At 41.8% G+C, this 21,315-nt stretch overlaps 1 protein-coding gene across 10 annotated transcripts; it reads left to right on the top strand.

Moving 5' to 3' along the window:
* The first annotated feature begins 2,070 nt into the window (after positions 1-2,070).
* Positions 2,071-18,280, top strand: LOC127446335 (uncharacterized). 10 transcript variants are annotated; one of them, XR_007898202.1, is made up of 9 exons: positions 2,071-3,231; positions 4,192-4,311; positions 4,520-4,667; positions 13,987-14,385; positions 14,458-15,132; positions 15,223-15,745; positions 16,381-16,516; positions 17,122-17,566; positions 17,701-18,280. XR_007898202.1 is itself a non-coding variant. In XM_051707258.1 (9 exons), exon 1 carries the CDS (start codon positions 9,825-9,827, stop codon positions 10,908-10,910), a length of 1,086 nt encoding a protein of 361 aa, XP_051563218.1. In that variant the 3' UTR covers positions 10,911-11,281; positions 11,360-12,603; positions 13,987-14,052; positions 14,302-14,385; positions 14,458-15,132; positions 15,223-15,745; positions 16,381-16,516; positions 17,122-17,566; positions 17,701-18,280. The 10 variants fall into 10 exon arrangements, 9 of the variants coding, with proteins under 9 accessions (XP_051563218.1, XP_051563211.1, XP_051563194.1 ...); XM_051707258.1 differs by lacking the exons at positions 2,071-3,231; positions 4,192-4,311; positions 4,520-4,667 and adding exons at positions 9,825-11,281; positions 11,360-12,603 and having other exon boundaries at positions 13,987-14,052; positions 14,302-14,385; XM_051707251.1 differs by lacking the exons at positions 2,071-3,231; positions 4,192-4,311; positions 4,520-4,667 and adding exons at positions 9,825-11,281; positions 11,360-13,002 and having other exon boundaries at positions 13,987-14,052; positions 14,302-14,385.
* Positions 18,281-21,315: the final 3,035 nt, after the last annotated feature.

The raw sequence follows: 21,315 nt of genomic DNA, 5'->3' as shown, positions 1-21,315 counted from the left end.
AAGGTTGCAAATGATACTATGAAGATTTTGAAACATTATATAACAACTACAACAACAAACTTTATCTTTCAGGAAGCCTGGTTCAGCCAGGGGCAAAAACACAGGTCTTCCACAGGATTTCTTGAGGAGCGCCTTCGCAATATATGAAAGAGGATGCGGAGATTAAGAACACAGCCCTCCGTAGTGCCTGTCTGTGAGGAGATAAATATAAGGAAATATAAGGAAATCAAGCTGTGGAAACATGTCTTTCCTGTCTATATTCTTAGTCTTTCATTAAAATATTTAAAATATAACCTTTAAGTAATTTAAGAAATAATTGATAATGATCCATTGAATTATTGAAAAATAATGCACAACCAGAGGTGGTAGACAACAAAAGTCATTTTTAAAAGATGTGTTTTTTTTTTTTTTTTTAGTAAATGTAAAAAGTAAATGTTCCTAAACATTCTTATAACAACATAAATTTACTTGACAGGAAAAATGCCATAAGATATTATGTCTTGTTAAGAGAGAAAATCTAAATTTTAGTAAGATTTGTTTAAAGCGGGGTAAGAAAAAAATCTACTTAAATTCATTGGGAAAAAAGTTTATTTTTCTTAACCCCATTGGCAGATTATTTTTCTTGTTGTAAGAATAAAGTCAGATTTGTCTGAAAACAAGACTTAATATTTTTTGTCATTTTGCTTGACAAGAAAATTAGTTTGGATTTAAGAATGTTTAGATATTTTTACAGTAAAATTGTAAATACTGGGTTAAAAAAAATGTTGCTGTGTAATGTGGCACAAGTCTTCATAGCTAGTTGATAGTGTCACTTTAGAAATAATAATGGTGCGTTTAATCTGTTACTGGGGTAACAAGGGTGCATGTGTGTGAGAGATCGAGCGAATGAACGGGCTTGTGTGATTACCTGCTTCTGCCATGTCTCGTCTTGGAAATTATTTAGCCACTCAAACTATTCTCCTCACTATGTGTGGGGTCAATATTGACACATGTCCTTTTCCATTCTCATTATTAACATTACCAGTAGATGTAAACTTCTTACTTCTTACTTAGAGATGTCCTGATTTGTGCAGCTCAGCAACCTTTTTTTGCACATCAATACTGTATTCTATGACTGTAGAAATTTGGCCTGTGTGTCACCTCATATTTATACTCCAGTAAAATTATATTGTGGATTTTCCCCCCACATTTATTTATTTATTTACTTTGATTTTTCAATCATTTTACTTGACTTAAAGGTTAGATTGTTTAGTAGGGTTCGGGTTTGTAATTTATGAAAAAAAAAAAAAAAATAGGCCTATAGGCCATTCGAACTTGTTTCGCGCACGAGCTCTCACTCAGATACACGCGAACGGATGAGTAAGGGGCTGTTTTTGCCTGTTTCTGCTCTGTTTTGCCGTTGTTTTCCTGTGTAAACGCTAGGAAACTTTGTAATACGGCACTTTTCGTACCACTGTCTGCTTAAGATGATTCGCTTATGTTTTCCTCTTTTGTAAGTCGCTTTGGATAAAAGCGTCTGCCAAATAAATAAATGTAAATGTAAACGCGCTGAACGAACGTCCATACCTGCTGTACCGCGTCTCACTGTTTCTTCAGTGTCTCACGGAGGACTGGCACATTTTTAGACACTGTGTCAAGTTAAAAAGAGCTTCAGGTTTCAAAAATGCATGTCGAGACACCTGTGTTCTGTTTCAGTCGTTGCGCTGCGCCTAGATTTGTTTTTTGCGCATGTGTCACAAAGATTTAACGTTCTGAACAAATTCAGGCTGCAAAGAGGGCACTGTTACGATGTTTAACATAATTCCAGATTGTTCTGCTGCAAGCAAAATTTCGGTGCCTGATAAACGGCAATGTTTTTTGCCCTTCTGCTCTAGTGTGCTGAGGGTCCGCCATGTCTTGTATGTTTATTGTTACAATACGAACGTTGCCTACGATGCTTACATAAAATACAGCCTCAACATCAGAATATAAACTCCAGGTGATAGTAAAGTAAATAAGACAGGAATATATTACTATTGTATACAACAAATCCTCAAAGTAATAATAATACTGTATCATATTATAATAAATGTTAGATTTTTGTGAATATTTGAATGAAAGAACAAGAGGATAAACAGCCTGTTTTGCTCATATTTACCAAGGATGGCAATATTTGTGGAGGGCACTGTACATGTACAGCTGATGTAAATTAACCAATATGACTTTTCACTTTGTCAACTTACCTCTCAACAGCAGCAACTTTGTCTCCTGAGAGAGCAATTCAATTAAAAGAATGGCTAAAAAACAATACCAGACCACAGGACCAGGTTGAGCAGTATATGAAAGCAACTGCTCTTTTTAGGGCTCACTGGATTCGCCAGAACAGCTCCAAACCAATATCTGAGATTTTATCAGAGTTCCCTCGTCTAATGGATACCAGGCATAGTAAATGCAATATAACCTCAGTGTCTTTTTCGCTCTGTTGCCCAGTAGTTTGAAGCAGATGAATTTTAATTTTGATTTAATAAAACTATAATAACATTAATCTTGTGATAAAGTGCCAGCCTATCTTTCATCACTTTAAAAAACTGAGTAAAATAAAAAAATATAATAAAAAATAAATTGAATTTATCACTAAAATTCTATGACGTTATAATCATAATTGTCATAATCATAATTTCCAACTACAGATATCTCAAGACTTTAGTGTATTTCACCCTGATGCTGCTGACAAATTGTGCTCATCCTGGTTGCCTAACTTTGCTGACAAGATCCTGGCCTTTGCTAAAAGAGATGGACGACAGATGGATTTCCTCAATTTAGATGCATGAACGGACAAGTTAGGGCTGTTCACACCGAATATGTTTTTGTAAGTGTCTGTTCTTTTTTCCCATTGTTTAAACACATGCTGGACGAATGACTTTGACATTTACACCACGTCTCACTTTTTCTTCAGTGTCTCGCACAGGTACGGCATATTTTAAACAACATGTCAAGATAAAAAGAACTTCAAATTGTCAAAAACCCATGCTGAGACACCTGCGCTCTGTTTCATTCTTTGCGCTGTGTCTAGATTGTTTTTAGTGCAGTTGTCACAAAGATTCAACAATCTGAACAAGTTCAGGCTGCATAGAGGGGAATGTTGCATTGTTTCATAATTTTACAGATTGTTCTGCACCAAGAGGGGACTGTTGCAGTGTTTCATTTTATTCCAGATTGTTCTGCACCAAGTGAAGTTTCAGCAAATAAACGGTAAGTCAATGCTTTTTTCCCTTCTGCTCTAGTGTACTAAGGGGTTGCTGTGCCTTGTTAAAACTGTGGATGTTTACTGTTTCAGGACTGTTATGAATGTTGCCTATATGCTTACATAAAATACAGCCTATTGCAACAGTACTTGCTAGGAGAAGAAATTAGATAGTAAGCGATTTCAGGTCGGGTTTGGGCTTAAAATCTGATGGTGTCATTCGGGCCGGGTAGGGTTGGGCCACATGGTCTCGGGTACGGGCCGGGTTTCATTTTAAGGCCTGTGCAGACCTCTATCCCTTTCCCATTTTCTATGGTCTGTTTTTCTTTAGCAGAACAAGAGGTGTGGAAATCAGCATTGTATATTGCTCTGTGCTGGGGTGTGGGAGCAGACCAGCCCTGCAGATGGGAAAGGGATTTTTCTAGCGGCAAGCTCAAGTTTCACCATGATCTATTTGTAGTGGATATATGACATTATGGCAGAACTGAAGTCTAATGTTGGTACTGCCAGTATTAAACTTGTAGCTCTTCCCTGTCTTTTCTGTCCATTTCCTTTTATTGTGATGTAATGTGCAGGTGAACTGATCTAAAATCTTAGATCTTGTGTCCATCTCATAGGAAGTTCACAGACCTCTTTTTATAATCTATTCAAGGTTCACTTACAGTATGTGCAATTTATGACACATTACTGTCATTTTGAGTCATAATGAGAATGATTGTGAAATTCTTCTCATTTAAGAGGGTAAATGTGTGTTTTTATAATCTGTTCAAGGTTCACTTTGTCATTCAGCATTTATAAAGATGTATCATAGAGAATGAAATATAATTATACAGATGGGCCGACGGTTTCACAAAGGTGGAAAGGTACACATAAAGTATATGTAATTTATGACACAATACTGTTATTTTGAATCGTAATGAGTAAGTAAAACAGTGAGTAAAACTTTGGGGGTTGATGTGTGTTTGCAGGTCAACCTTATGATAATGATGGCGTAAGTGTGCAGCCAGCCATGATAGATGCCACTGACAATGTGAAGCTAAACCAGTGGAGCAGTGGAGTGTGTGACTGTTGCGAAGACATGAGCGTCTGTGAGTGTACACATAAGGGGTGGAAAGAGGGAAGAAATTAAGAAATAGACTGTTTGTATATTTGTAAAATAAAAAATTTATAATGACGCATGATCCAGTGAGGAAAGATGATCTCCTCTTGAACTACAACAATTAAATATATGTATTTACAAGTAACACATTATGGCATGTGTCAAACATCTGACAGCTTTGCTCTTGTTTCTGGCAGGTTGCTGTGGTTTGTGGTGTCCTTACTACCTAATGTGTAAGACTTTGGAGGATTTTGGAGAGTGTCTCTGTCTCCCCCTGCTGGAGATGTGCTTTGGGGTCATTGCAAATCCTTTTATTCTCTCCATGAGGAGCACAATGAAAGCGAGGTACCACATTAAGGTATGTACAGCATGAGAGTACTGTTCCACGACAATGTTAAAACAAATGTCAGGGTGTTACCAACATATACAATTATGATGGCATTTTAATGGCATGTCAAAATAAAAAAATCTATGATTTTATGAATAAAATCTCTCTATGCTTGAAGGGTTCATTCCAAGATGCCTGCTGTGTGGCAACCTGTTGCACTATGTGCGTCTGGTGTCAAATGGCGAGAGAGCTAAAGGCTCTAAAGCACTCCCTAGTGGTCATTAATCCTGCTGTCAATGCAGCATACCAACAGCCATAAGCTTTTAACCAGCCAACACAAGCTGTCAAAATGGCCTACCAGTCAAATTACCCCATCAGTGCTCCCTGTTAATCACTGCATTGCACATGCACAAATCTGCGTTTAAAATCAAACTCCCAAATAAGCAAATCTACCTTAATTTACATAATCTGTTGAATTTATGTAGTGCTCAAGAAATCTGTCCTTATTTCATTTGAATATTTATACTTCTCTTTGTAACTATGACATAATTTTTTTACTGGACAACTCAATCATCAACAACAAATTCTTATTTTAGCACTTTCCTCTATAGACTGATTGCCAAATGTTCTTATATATATCTCCCCAATTTGGAATGCCCAATTCCCAATGCGCTCTAATTCCTTGTGGTGGCGTAGTGACTCAATCCGGGTGGTGGAGGACAAATCTCAGTTGCCTCTGCGTCTGAGACCGTCAATCCGCACATTTTATCACGTGGCATGTTGAGCACGTTGCCGCGAAGACCTAGCTCATGTAGAGGCTTCACGCTATTCTACGCGGCATCCACGCACAACTCACCATGCGCCCCACCGAGAGCGAGAACCACATTATAGCGAGGAGGTTACCTCATGTGACTTTACCCGCCCTAGCAACCAGGCCAATTTGGTTGCTTAGGAGATCTCACGACTCCAGGGGTGGTAGTCAGCGTCAATACTCACCGAGCTACCCAGGCCCCCCTAAATATATATTTTTTAATCATTAATATTTCAAATTAAATTATATGAAAAACTGGGAAACGCTTCCTATTTTATTAAATTCATATTTCCTTGAAACACCTCTAAAATCTGTTGTTTGGGAGCATTATGGTTTGCAGTAAATTACAGTAATACTTGGCAACGAGTAGTGAAAAGGATGAAGTCTGTGTGTCGGCTCTGTTTCACTGAATTCGGGTATGTCTCAAGAAGCACATCTAACAAGATGATTCATTTGCGACAACATCATCACATGTATCTCTTGAGCTTACGGGAGCAAAGCATAAACAGCCTGTGCAAGTTAGTCTCGCCATGGCGTTCAAGCAGCCTCTCGCTGCAAGCTCAGACAGAGCTAAAGCAATTATGGCACCAACAATCATCCATGCGATTATCTAATCAGCCAATCATGTGGCAGCACTGCAGTGCATAAATCATGCAGAAATGGGTCAGGAGCTTCAGTTAATGTTCATATCAACCATCAGAATGGGAAAAAAATGTGATCTCAGTGATTTGGACCGTGGCATGATTGTTGGTGCCAGATGGGCTGGTTTGAGTATTTCTGTAACTGCTGATCTCCTGGGATTTTCACACACAACAGTCTCTAGAATTTACTCCAAATGGTGCCAAATACAAAAGACATCCAGTGAGCGGCAGTTCTGTGAACGGAAATGCCTTGTTGATGAGAGGTCAACAGAGAATGGCCAGACTGGTTCAAACTGACAAAGTCTACGGTAACTCAGATAACTGCTCTGTACAATTGTGGTGAGAAGAATATCATTGTAATATCAAGCTGTGGGTTGGCGCTGTTTTGGCGGCACGAGGGGGACCTACACAACATTAGGCAGGTGGTTTTAATGTTGTGGCTGATTGGTGTACATAGCACACACACCCTATATTTATATATATATATATATATATATATATATATATATATATATATATATATATATATATTTCCTACAGTTGGAAGAAGAGGACAAACAATGGTGTTCCGCAATCTTTTTGAAGAACCAGAACTTTCCAGAGAGACCCTCACATATCATTTTCTTTTCATGGGTGACATTTGTCGCCTTGTATGTCATGATAAGATGGGCCTAAGAGTCAATTATTCTTGTGATGAGTTGTCTATTTGTTATATAAAGGTGTAGTGTTTCTGTTCAAATGTAGCTGTTGTTAAAGTTGTGTAAATTTGTTTAAATTATTATTTTTGCTAGGCTTTGAAATTGAATGTATTTTTTATTTTTTTACATATATGGCATTAAATGCCCATGCTTTGTTCCTTTTTAAGTATTATGTTTAACATCATGAACATGAAGGAAATCATATTATCTCATATAAAATAGTCAAATGGGGTAACACTTCCACTACTAAGGTTCCATTTGTTAGCATTAGTTAACTACATTATTTAACATGCATAACAATTAGCAGTAGTTTCTCAGCGTTTGTAAACCTTGGTTAATGTTAATTTCAAAATGTACTAATATATTTCTAAAATTAAAAGTTGTATATGTTAACATTAGTTCATGCACTATGAACTAACAAAGAACAAATGTGTGTTTATCCATTAAAATTACCAAGATCCAGGCCCGGTTCCAGATCAAAATCACTGAGGGTGCTTCTGAAAATAGTGGGGGTGCTCTGTATAAAGTGGAGATGTATCGTAATTACACATTTTTAATAGATTAAATCATGTTTTAATTCTACTAAAACAACATAAAGAACAGTTTTTCATGTACAAAACATTTATTGCTTCATTTGTTTTCTCTCACATGATTTGTCACTGAAAATGACAGCAAAATGCTGCACCTGCAGATTAGGACATACATTGATGCAGCATTTTGTGTATTCACAAAATGATTTTTTGTGTTTGCTGGGGTTCAAGGAAATCTGCTTGCCAATTTACAATACTAGTCTTACATACTCAACTGAGCAGATGTGTGCAGTTATTTTTGTACAGGGGCCACATCAGCCGTTAAGTAGAACATGGAACAGAGCAGATAAAACGTTCTACATAGTTTTATCTTTTAAGCCCAGACATGCACACATTCTGAAGTGTATACTGATGGGACCATTCTGCGATTGCATGAAGTTTTGCTGCTACTTTTCTATCATGTGTTAGTAAAACTTTATAAAGGCTGAGTATAATTATTAATTGTTTATTTTACCATACTTTAGTATTAAATTTAACACTCTACATCAGGAGTCTGGTTTAATAGTAAAATAAAATATTTGGAAATAATATATTCTAAAAGCTTATTTTAAAGTTGGCCGCAAAGTGGACCCGTTTACTTGTTTTATTCTCAAAATATTATCAATCTGTTAACACGCTCATGGGTCATGATGTGGGTCTTGTCAATGTTTGGCATCCCATTCAGCACACAACTGAATAAAACAGGCTGCATGACACTGATAAATGATTACTACCAGAGTAACATTCACATACAGGTGTGAGGGACATCAGAATTTTACAAATAACACAAAGAACAAACATATTCCTCTCTCACTTGGTTTTACTCACGTGTCCTCTCTGTGTGCAAATGATGTGAATATCTATTGGGATTTACTAAAGTTCATCACTGAAAAGGTTTGCTCGCTGATTCGGCACTAAACAGCACATGTAGCCTCACGAATGGACATGGAGTGGCTGCATCACACTTTTCTTTGAGCATAATTAGCACTATAATAAAGTACTTAGCACTATTGAGGGCTAAGTACTTTATTATTTTTTTCAAAGAGGAGAGAGAGAGAGAGAGAGAGAGCTCATGCTTCGTTGCCAGATTACATAAATTAAGTATTACATAAGGCGAAATATTTCCTATTTGTGCATGTATAAATCTCTGATTGGGGTGTTGCATCAATTATCTGGCAACCCTGAGCATATTACAAGCTTGTGGATGCGCGATAGGTCCCAAAGCCAGATAAATGAAAGATCTAATAAAAAAACGTTCTTGATAAATCGGCCCACGGGCCGTAGTTTGCCCTGGTCTGCAATTGAGGGTGCACTAAGTGGCTTAGCACCCTCAAGCACCCCCATAGAACTGGGCCTGCCAAGATCCTTTTTTTGTTATTAACAATTTTTATTGATTACAGTCACAGATTAAATAAACATGACAGAAAATACGGAATCAAATTATATGAAATTAAAACCCCACCTGATCTATATGGCATAACTTTACTTAATCGGTTAGACAAAATTTTTGACAATATTTTTACATTAGCTGGATCAGGGAAATTGGACGGTAACACTTACACTCGCTTGGATCTTTGTCCTTTTTTTTTTCTCCCCTTTTCTCCCCAATTTGGAATGCCCAATTCCCAATGCGCTCTAAATTGTGCATGCTGAGTGACTCCAGCCAGGTCTCCTAAGCAACCAAATTGGCCCGGTTGCTAGGGAGGGTAGAGTCACATGGGGTAACCTCCTCCTGGTCGCTATAATGTGGTTCGTTCTCGGTGGGGCGCGTGGTGAGTTGAGCGTGGATGCTGTGGTGGGTGGCGTGAAGCCTCCACATGTGCTATGTCTCCGTGGCAACGCGCTCAACAAGCCACGTGATAAGATGCACGGGTTAACGGTCTCAGATGCGGAGGCAGCTGGGATTCGTCCTTCGCCACCCGGATTGAGGCGAATCACTACGCGACCATGAGGACTTAAAAGCGCATTGGGAATTGGGCATTCCAAATTGGGTTTGAAAAAAAATTAAAAAAAGAACAACTGACTGCAAAAATGGATCTAGTGGTGTACTTCGTACAGCTGAGCCAGGTGGACTTATCAATAAGAGAGTTCTCCCATTTCTTCTCCACCGTTGCCGTCCACACAGGTTTTGATGATGATACCCTGAAATGCATCTACCGAATTGGATTAACAACACGCCGGTGGAGGGAATTGCTGGAGTCCGGAGATTGCACTTGGGAGGAATATGTGAGGCTAATCTTAGCGACACTCACTGCAGAGGATCCTCCTCTTTCAATCCCAGTTCCGGCTTCGGAGTCTTCCACGCCTGAGTCCGCTCCACGCCATGTCACAGCCACGCCTCCGTCTGCTCCGTGCCCTGTCACAGCCAAACCTCAGCCTGCTCCATGCCATGTCACAGCAATGCCTCAGCCTGCTCCATACCATGTCATAGTCAAACCTCAGCCTGCTCCATGCCATGTCACAGCCACGTCTGATTCTGCTCCATGCCATGTCACAGCCACGCCTCAGCCTGCTCCATGCCATGTCAAAGCCACGCCTCAGCCTGCTCCATGCCATGTCACAGCCACGCCTCAGCCTGCTCCATGCCATGTCACAGCCACGCCTCAGCCTGCTCCATGCCATGTCACAGCCACGCCTCAGCCTGCTCCATGCCATGTCAAAGCCACGCCTCAGCCTGCTCCATGCCATGTCACAGCCAAGCCTCAGCCTGCTCCATGTCATGTCACAGCCACGCCTCAGCCTGGTCCATGTCATGTCACAGCCACACCTCAGCCTGGTCCATGTCATGTCACAGCAACACCTCAGCCTGCTCTGTACCATGTCACAGTCAAACCTCAGCCTGCTCCATGCCATGTCACAGCCATGTCTGAGTCTGCTCCATGCCATGTCACAGTCACGCCTTAGCCTGCTCCATGTCATGTCACAGCCACGTCTCAGCCTGCTTCATGCCATGTCACAGCAACGCCTCAGCATGCTCCGTACCATGTCACAGTCAAACCTCAGCCTGCTCCATGCCATGTCACAGCCACGCCTCAGCCTGCTCCATGCCATGTCACAGCCACGCCTCAGCCTGCTCCATGCCATGTCACAGCCACGCCTCAGCCTGCTCCATGCCATGTCACAGCCACGCCTCAGCCTGCTCCATGCCATGTCACAGCCACGCCTCAGCCTGCTCCATGCCATGTCACAGCAATGCCTCAGCCTGCTCCATGCCATGTCACAGCAATGCCTCAGCCTGCTCCATGCCATGTCACAGCCAAACCTCAGTCTGCTCCATGCCATGTCACAGCCACATCTGAGTATGCTCCACATCATGCCACAGCCATGTATGAGTCTGTTTTGCCAGAGTCTGTGTTGCCAGCCTCGTCTGTCCCAGAGCCAGCGTTGCCAGCCTTGTCCGTCCCAGAGCCAGCGTTGCCAGCCTCGTTCGTCCCAGAGCCCACGTTACCTATGTTGGCCTCCCGGAGGAGGAGGAGGCCATGTTCTCTGCCCATGTACACGACCACAGAGGTCGTCTCCGAGTCTCCATACCATGTCATAGCCAAACCTCAGCCTGCTCCATGCCATGTCACAGCCACGTCTGAGTTTGCTCAATGTCATGCCACAGCCATGTACTAGTCTGTTTTGCCAGAGCCTGCATTGCCAGCCTCGTCCTTCCCAGAGCCAGCGTTGCAAGCCTTGTCCATCCCAGAGCCAGCATTGCCAGCCTCGTTTGTCCCAGAGCCCACATTACCTACCATGTTCATGACCACAGAGGTCATTTCCAAGTCTCTGCCCATGTTCATGACCACAGAGGTCGTCTCCGAGTCTCTGCCCATGTACACGACCACGGAGGTCGTTTCCAAGTCTCTGCCCATGTACACGACCACAGAGGTCGTCTCCGAGTCTCTGCCCATGTACACGACCATGGAGGTCGTTTCCAAGTCTCTGACCATGTACACGACCACAGAGGTCATCTCCGAGTCTCTGCCCATGTACACGACCTCGGAGGTCGTTTCCAAATCTCTGCCCATGTACATGACCACAGAGGTCATCTCCGATTCTCTGCCCTTGTACACGACCACGGAGGTCGGTTCCAAGTCTCTGTCCATGTTCATGACCACAGAGGTCACCTCCAAGTCTCTGCTCATGTTCACAACCACTGAGGTCATTTCCCAGTCATCCTGGACTCTTTCCCTCGAGCGTGCCACGGCTCTGCCTTCCACGACTCCGCCCCTCAAGCCTCCTACGGCTCCACTTTCCATGGCTTTGCCCCTCGAGCCTCTCAAGGCTAGCCAGCCATGGCTCTGCCTTCCATGGTTTCGCCCCTCGGGCCTTCCGTGGCTTTGCCTTCCGTGGCTTCACCCTTCGAGCCTCCTATGGCTCCGCCTTCCACGGCTTTGCCCCTCGAGCCTTCCATGGCTCTGCTTGCCATGGCTTCACCCCTCGAGCCTCCTACGGCTCTGCCTACCATGGCTCCGCCCTCAGAGTCTTCCATGGCTCCAGTCTCAAGTCTGGGGTCACCACCCAGGCCTCCTGACCCTGTTTCAGCCCTGTGGCCATCAACCAGACCCCCTGATCCAGTCCCTACCCTGAGGTGGTCTACTGAGTCTCATGGCCATCTGCCTGATCTGCTCTGGTCTTCTGGGTCTCCTGGCCATTCGCCTGATATACTCTGGTCTCCTGGGTCTTCTGGCTGTCCACCTGATCTGCTCTGGTCTTCTGGGTCTCCTGGCCACCCGCCTGATATACTCTGGTCTCCTGGGTCTTCTGGCTGTCTACCTGATCTGCTCTGGTCTTCTGAGTCTCCTGGCCATCTGCCTGATCTTCTCTGGTCTTCTGGGTTTCTTGGCCGACCACCTGATATACTCTGGTTTCCTGGGTCTTCTGGCCATCCACCTGATCTGCTCTGGTCTTCTGAGTCTCCTGGCCATCTGCCTGATCTGCTCTGGTCTCAAGGCTGTCTGCCTGATCTGCCCTGGTCCCTTTGGTCTCCTGGTCGTCTGCCTGATCTGCTAAGGTCTCCCTGGTCTCATGGCTGTCCGCCTGATCTGCCCTGGTCTCCTTGGTCTCCTGACCATCCGCCTGATCTGCTCTGGTCTCCTTAGTCTCTCGGCCGTCCACCCGATCTGCTCTGGTCTCCCTGGTCTTCCGGCCCTCCACCTAATCTGCTCTGGTCTCTTTGGTCTCTGGCTTCATCTTGGCCCTGCCTCCCTTACCAGCCTTCCTTGGGCATCAGGAGCTGCCCATTAGAGGTGGGGCTATGTCATAATTCACTCTTGTTTGCCATGTGTTTCTCCCCTGTCATCTGTTCCTCCCAGACTACACTTCCCATAATTCCCTGCCCTCATCACTGCCAGCTGTCCTTGATTGTCCTCACCTGTGTTTCATTAACTTATTAGTCTTTGTGTATATAATCCCGTGATTTCTGTTCAGTCCTTGTCAGTTGTTTTGTGTTTTGACCTTCTGTGTATGACCAGTGCCCTTCGTGAATGTTTCCTTTGTTCCTGTGTTTTCCCATTGTGGATGTTTCTTTTGTTCCTGTGTTTACCCCGTTATTTTGTACTTTGTTTACTTCACGTCATTAAACTCTTTTTAGCTGCACTTAGATCCAGCTCTCGTTACTTCCTTTTGAACGTTACATCAACAGCAAGGTAAGAATTCTTTTTTTAAAGCTAAGAATATTAACGGTCGATAGCACATGTGTTTTGTGTATTTTTAAGTGTCGCAATTGGTCAGTAAACTGTTCAGTGTTTTGTTTGTAATCATTGATTCGTACTTTTCTCAGTTTTGTAACATTCCAGTGTTGGACAGTATTTCCTAATTTTTATATGGCTTTTACTTTTATAAATTGCACATTACATATTGATTACATTACCATACTGGCAACGGTAAAACATTATATTGTAATTTGCTGATTGGGTCCTTTTTTTTAATCATATAAATTAAAATTTCTACTTTAAAGCTGTCTGAGTCAGAGCCAAAAGTATGTTTGGTACGTATTCATGTATTTTTAAAGATAAAAATAAATAAATAAATAGATCCTAGTTGTAATAAGTCTCTTTTAGAATTACACAAACAGTGATTAATTCGTATCAATAAAATATTATATAATTTATTATGTAGGTGTATGCTTTCTGTAATGATGGATCATGTAGGTAATCATTTTGCTAATTGTTTAATGCAACGATGTGTAAACTGATTTGTCAGTTTTAATTTAATTACTGTTCAATTTGTGGGCTATAATGCTGATCAAACACAAGCCAAAGAAGGTAAAGCTGGAAGGTGGAATAAAAGACTGTACTGATATGATAATTGCATAATTTGTTTTTACAGATTTTGATAAGAAGTCAATATAGTGGCCAGTGCATTGTGATATGATAATTATTACAGATTTAAAAGATAAAACAAGGATACAATATAGTGGTCAGTGCAATGTAATGTGGCCAGTGTTTATTTTTAGCAGGCATTTCTAGTCTCAATTGTTTTGAGAGCTGCCAAATGTCAAACCCAACATTTTTCAGAGGGTACGTATTGGCAAATGTTAATGAAAAACATGAATGAAACCATAGAACGTAATATAGAGATTGCTTGTCAACAGACAATTGTTGTTGTTATTCTGTAAATTATTGTTACAGTCTGGCCCTGCCTCTACCGAGACCTCTCCTCATACTTCCAGATGGCCTCCGCTTAGCTTATCATTGGTAACTTATAAGTCTGATTGATGTATAGACTACCCCCACCCCCCTCACGCACCTATCGGCTGGCTGGGGGGTTGTGTATTGAGCTGAATTCTACTCTCCTAAATAATTTTTTGTTTTTGTTTATGTATGTAGGGTTGATTTGTATGTACTGTAATTCATTGGCTCTGTACTTTAAATATGCACAGTTTGTAAGAAAATGTAATCTGATTTTAAATGTATGTCATTCTTCTCTGTAACTCCCACTTTTAGTTTACAAAGCCACAGTTTAGAAGGTCCCACAGTGCTGCAGCCAAGCCTAATATAAACGTACCCAGGAAGAAGCTGGAGATTCAGGTAATTAAAAAAAACATATAGTTTATTGTTTGATAATATTTACAACAATAATATGCTCTTTATATCTTACAGACCTCATTTGCCTCCTCAACTACATTGTCTGACAGTGTCAACCCTTCTTGCACACCCTTGGTGACAAGCAGCCCTTCTTCTTTCAACTCGATGAGAGCCAGCCTTCTATGTTCTTCTGAACTACTGAAAGCCAGCACATCCCCTTCAGCATCTGTAACCCTTTTCTTTGATATAGACAGCATTTATAAGCGTGGAGGTTGCATAGTGAATGCTGTACATGCAAACTTGACAGAAACAATCTTTCATCACATGTTCAATAGGATGCATATAATATGCATACACAGAAGGTGTTTTTATACATACAGTATAGATAAATAATGAAGCAAATCTCCTCCTGTACTCAAAGTTATGCATGTGACATTCATGTCATACGCCTGCTAAGGGAGATGACCTTGGGTAATAACCCCACCAGACTGGCTAAGGAGCTGAAGGAGAACCATGGGGAGGAGTGGCTTGACCACTTGGCACACTACATGGGGGAGTGTGCAGTCTTTGCTGACCACTCCAGCCTCTTTCCAGTTACTTTCCAGGAGCTCCTGAGCCTATCGATGTCCCTACCAGCAAGTGGCTGCTGACCGTTTACGGAAAAGACATTGTAAGCCGAATGGATCACATTAAGGCCAGCATTACCTCAACCTTTGGGTCCATCTTAAAAATGGATTCAACAAAAAAGGAGTTAGTAGTTTCACACTTTTTTGAGGTTATGTGCATGCTATACAGTGTGTTATAATTAATGCTTTATGTGTATTTTGTTCTTGATATCAGATCCCAAAGAAGCTGGCGGGCATTGCCAAGGGCACTGTCCTCTGTTGGCAATGAGAGGGGCCAGATCCTAATCAGTGTTCTGACTGACCTGGAAGGACCCGCTTGATGTTGCTTTTTTGTTTTTTCAGGCGAAGAGAGAGCAGCTGGAGGAGGAAAGGCTGCCTCTCATCACTGATGACCTGGTGAACAGACACATTACAAAGAAGGAGCTGGCCCTCTATTGCCGTCGGAGCACTCGTGGAGTGGAGACCGCTATCTGCCTGATTGAGCACCTACTGCAAGAGTTGGAAGAAAGAGGAAGAGACCTTCTGGGTGTTCCTCTGCTGGATACAGTGAGGATGGAGCACATCTGGTGTATTCAGAAGAGGCACGTGCAGTGTAACAGGACGTCCTGGGTGTGTCTCTCTACACTGCGACAGGCACCACCACCAAGGGAGAAATAGTGCTTACCAAGTACAGGTGTGCTAGGGGCTCAACATCACGTCAACGTCGTTCCACTGCCATCTGCAGAGGTTTATTCCAGGTTTGTGGCTCATTGGCATTTCAGTGTTCTGCACATCAAATGCATTACAATAGAATATCACTTCATAATTTGCCCAGTGCAGCACATTCTTTTTTTTATTTAATTGTTTTTAATTTGATCCCCTTTTTCTCCCAGTTTGGAATGCCCAATTCCCACTACTTAGTAGGTCCTCGTGGTGGCGCGGTTGCTCACCTCAATACGGGTGGCAGAGGACAAGTCTCAGTTGCCTCTGCTTCTGAGACCGTGGATCCGCACATCTTATCATGTGGCATGCTGTGCATGACACTGCAGCGACTCACAGCACGTGGAGGCTCATGCTTCACGCCGCGATCCACACACAACTTACCACAAGCCCCGTTGAGAGCGAGAACCCCTAATCGCGATCACGAGGTGGTTACCCCATGTGACTCTACAATCCCTAGCAACCGGGCCAATGTGGTTGCTTAGGAGACTTGGCTGGAGTCACTCAGCACACCCTGGATTCGAACTCGTGACTCCAGGGGTGGTAGTCAGCTTCAATACTCGCTGAGCTACCCAGGCCACCCAGTGCAGCTTAGTTTTATATATATATATATATTTATCTCGTTAAATAAGCTCTCTAATAAAATATTCTCTTTCTAATTATTTATGTATAGGAACCAGTGCAAACACCCTGCATTTTCAGCTCTATCTCCTGGAAGGCCTCAACAGGTGGAACCAGGATCGGGCATGAGCTTTCCTGGCCACCAAGCCATCCTCTCTCCTCACCTATCCAGGCTCTGAACACTGACAGTATGAAGCTGTTAAGACTCTAATTGTGGAGCAAAAACACTTGATTACCACTGATCCACCATTATTAAACTGCAAAATGTTTGTCTTGATTTTCAGAAAAATATCTAAAGATAAAAAGGTATTTAAGATAAACTGACTTGAGAAACAGAATGACATAAGGTATTAAGTATTGTCTAAGATTATCTAAGCTTAGACAAGCTATCTAAGCTTTTTCTTCCTGTAAGCAATCCCACAAAATGTTGTCAGATTTCTCTAAAAACAAGAAAAAAATATAATACATCATTCTGCTTCTCAAATAATTTTTTTCTTGTCTAAAGAATGTTTAGATATTTTTACCTGAAATATAAAATAAGAAAATAATTTTTGCAGTGTAGATTAGTAATCTGCATTATTTTACGACCTTTTGTTATACTTTTTTAATTTCTTTGGAGTAAAATATATTTGTTTTTCCTCATTCATTTTATGTTCTTACAAGATTATACACTTGATTTTATACGTCTTTATATATCCTTTTGTAAAACACTTTGAATTAACATTGCGTTTGAAATGAGCTATATAATTAAATTTGGCTTGCAATGCATCAATCTGCATTTTGCTTTCTTTAGGGGAGCTTATTGGAGTGAATTACCTACTCAGCCAGACAGGACAGCCACTTCAGAGGGTGGACCCAGATTCAGAGGACACAGACCAGTTGCTGGAGGACGTTAATGTGGAAGAGCAGGAGGATGAAGGATTTCAAGAGGATCTCACACTGACCCTACTATATCCTTACTTCTTGAAGACCTCACTACCACTGCTGGCGGGGAAACACCAATAATTCAGCTAGCTGCTGCACCATCCTCCACACTGCCAGCTACTGCTTCCTCTATCCTGCCTGCCTCCTCAACCATCCTGCCATATAAATGCACACAGTTATCAGATTTATTTTATTATACACTTTCTCAGGCTGTGGATGACCGAAATGTGCCAGGGATGGACCGTGTGGATAACCTGGCAGAATATATAGTGGAGCTGAGGGACACAACAGGACTAAATCTCAGCAGTTAGCAGGTCAGCATTTGTTTTATAAATTGTGAAGAGGAGAATAAAGTATCTCTTTACTTCAAAACAGTGTGGCTGCTCTGACAAACCATTTTGCATGTAACTCATCTATGTTTGCTTGTTTTGTCTTTTGTTTTTTTCAGGCCAGCGATATTGTGGGCCTCTGGCAGAACATGCTTGATGATGACAAGCAGCAGGTGGTGTTTTTTGCCAGACACCAGGACAGACTGACCACAGGGAGAATTAGGTCTCTGAAAAAGAAGGCAGTTTTCACTCCTGGGGTGGACAGTCTAAAGCGTTGTGTGTTGGGATCAACAGCTTTGCCTGTCCAGTTGCCAAACTGTTGCTGGCTTGTGGAGGCCGTTTTTGTGTGACTGTGCTTAATCCACAAAAATTCCAAGAGGAAGGGGAAGGGCTCATTGAGAAGATGAACTCTGATCTTGCAGGACTACCTCAGGATCGGGCAGCTGATCCTGGATAACAGGGCCATTATGCAGAACACAAATCTGCAACTGGTGTAGGTGAATCAGACCACTCTAGTCCAGTGGCACAATGACAGAGTGAGAAGCATAGGTGGGTGAGGCTTAACCTTCACCTGGCCAGTAAACTGTCTCAGTTCCCCCACCTCATATAGCCTACAAATTTTAATTACTGGCGGGAAGGGAAAGCTGACTCTAGATCAGTGGCCTTGGCCAAATTCATCATTAAACGTAAATCGCTTGAGTCACTGTGTGAGTTGTCTTTATTTCTGAAATAATGTAACATTTTAAAACAAATATAAAATAACGTAGTGCATTTCTTACATTAATACATATTTATTAGATTATAGTTGCATTGAAACGAGTGTAGCCGCATTTGTAACATTCTATTCCTTTCATCCATTCACATTTAAATCAATAAGCATCCAATCAATCTTGAAAGGATCCTGCATGGAGATGACTGAAAATATTTTCATCATTGTTCCTTGAGCTTGTGAAGAAGACTCTCCACTGGATTTTATTTTAGTTTCCAAAACTTTAAATCAACTGCATGACATAAGCCTATACTGTAGGTGCGGGACCACTTTTAACGGCATATGCAGGTCCAAATGGTTCAGTTTTTTTAATTTGTTTTTACATTTATTTTATTTTGCTGTGTTAGCAAAGAGTGCTTACTACATAGCATTTAATTTGCTGTTATGCCGATAAAATTAATCGTGCATATTTGTTTGCTGAAGCGTAATATTGAGTCACTAAAATAATTATTAAAATGAGTAGCCTACTGGCATCTGTGTAAACAACAATAATAACCATTTATTAATCTGGAATGTTTTGTATGGAGTGTGAACATTTACAGTTGGTAGTAGATTACATTTAATAAAATATTTTTCTTGAATGCAGCGGTTAAATTGAGATTTCAGAGGTGGGTGGTCTAAATAAGTATATTCATAGGCCTGTATGGTATTTCATAGAATATATAACCCATTTTATAAAAATCAGATGACAGCTGGAACAAGTTTATCTTCTTCTTGCCCAAGGAAAGGTGTCATCTTGCCTTTGAACATGCTAAACTATCCACTTATTTTATAATTTAAAGTAGGCTAAATGCGCATTCTTAAGGGGTATACATCTTTGAAATAAACAAAATTGCTACTGCATATTGATCTCAGAATGGGTGAGCAGTTGATTTCATACAGTATTTAGTGATTTCTATGAATAAGAGATTGGACCACAGAACAATAGAAGTGCAACGCGAGTCTGTATGCGGTGGCGCGCGGTCTCATGCCGTTCTTGAATAGCTGCCTCTACTCGCATGCGGAACTGACTAGAGAGAAGCATAATGAACTTGAAAAGTTTCTGAGCAACTATACTTGTGAAATGGAGCAAGAATGTGTGAAATGTGTCAAACAAATACGGTGTCAGAGCATAAAAGAAATAGAATAGACTGACAAACAAGCAAAGGTGCTGTACCCTGCAGTTCGTTTACCTACAGCCTATGGTGAGAAGGCAAGACCTGACCCTCTCCCTGTTGCTGCTGAGCTTCTTCCACCTGCCAGTGTTCGCCCTGCTGCACCTCCTTCCCAAACACAAAGGTCAGAGCACACCTATAGCTTGCCACAAAGCACAGAAGGCCAAGCTAGACTGAAGAGGCATATCATCTCCACGTCCCCCTAACCACAGCTGAGGTGGTCAGACCAAAGCTGGCAACCCAGAGGCAGCTGCTTCCTCAGCCTCAAGGCATTATGGGACCAGCCCAAGTCCTTCCCATTAGACCCAGTCCTTCTGCTGCCATTTCATCTCACATGAGGGCCCTGCCTTCACTCTGTTTGTGGTCCCCACACCCTCAGCCACCCCTTTGTTTTGCAATTAACATTTTTATTGATTCATAAGTTAACACAAAGAAAAAACAACATATAATGAATCAATCACTTTTAACATGAAACCCCCACTATAACCCCTACCCCTACCAATCTCCCACCCCACCCTGACCCCCCCATGAACACCCCTGTGGTCAATAGAATATAGACACACACACACAAAAAAAATAAATAAAAAAATAAAAATAAAACAAAAACACAAAACTAAAACAATAAAAAAAGAAAATACAATAATCAAGTATAATTAAAAACTATACTCTTAATTACTCTCTCCACCACCCCTCCTCGAGAGTCCCCAAAAAATGCTAAATAATTGCCCCATTTCTTATTGAAAAAATTCCTAACTCCCATCCTTCTGCTCGACCCCTCCTCGAAGGCAGCCACACTCCCCATCTCCGCACACCACTCTGGGAATGAGGGTGCGCCATCTGACTTCCATCCCCTTAAAATAACCTGCCTACCAATCATCACACTGGTCAAAACCCAATTTGTTATGTACTTATCCTCCAAATTTATGACCTCCCCATCTCCCAAAATACAGAGTCAGGGGCAGAACAAGATTTTAGTGTTCAACACATCACATACAAAACTTTGCACCTTCAACCAAAATTCTTGAATATTACGACACCCCCAAAAAACATGGGTGGTGTCTCCATCTTCTGAATGGTATCACCAGCAGGTGGGTGTGTCCTTAAGACCAAGCCTATACAATTTAGAAGGGGTCCAATAAAATCTATGTAAAATCTTAAATTGCATAAGGCGCACCCTTGCATCTCTAGATGCAGACTTGACGTTTTTTAGAAACCTAGCCCACACTCCCTCCTCCAATAACAAATTTAAATCTTCCTCCCATAATCTTTTGAGAGAGTTTAAAGCTCCGTCCCCCACACTCTGAATTAGCAGGAAGTAATACACTGATGACTCATGACCCTTCCCAAAGCAGCAATCACCACTCCCAGAGGATCTGCCACTCTAGGGGGGTGCGTGGTACTCCCAAAACAGTGCAGAGCAGGTGGCACAGCTGAAAATACTTATATAATTGAGATCTGGGAATCCCAAAATGTTGAATCAAATTTTCAAAAGATCTCAATAATTCACTCTCATATAGGTCACCGAGTGTATTAACCCCCCTCACAATCCAATCTGACCAACAGAAAGGGGACTTATTAATACATAGTTTAGGGTTCAGCCATATGCTCGAGGTTACGTTTAAATAAATATCTGAGTTAAACACTCTGGACGCTTTTGTCCATATCGAGTGTAAATGTGAGATAACGGGGTGAGACTTAACTTCTCCAATTAGTTTGATAGAAGGGCTTTGGAGTGGTGAGATAAGGCAAGAACTTCCTTTTCAATACAAAACCAGGGAGGGGCTCTTTCAGGTGGAAGCGACCAATAAGCC

The sequence above is a fragment of the Myxocyprinus asiaticus genome, chromosome 1, assembly GCF_019703515.2.
Source record: "Myxocyprinus asiaticus isolate MX2 ecotype Aquarium Trade chromosome 1, UBuf_Myxa_2, whole genome shotgun sequence".
NCBI classification, from domain to species: Eukaryota; Metazoa; Chordata; class Actinopteri; order Cypriniformes; family Catostomidae; genus Myxocyprinus; species Myxocyprinus asiaticus.
The sequence above is the reverse complement of the archived record's forward strand: the minus strand, read 5'-3'. Positions and strand labels throughout refer to the sequence as shown.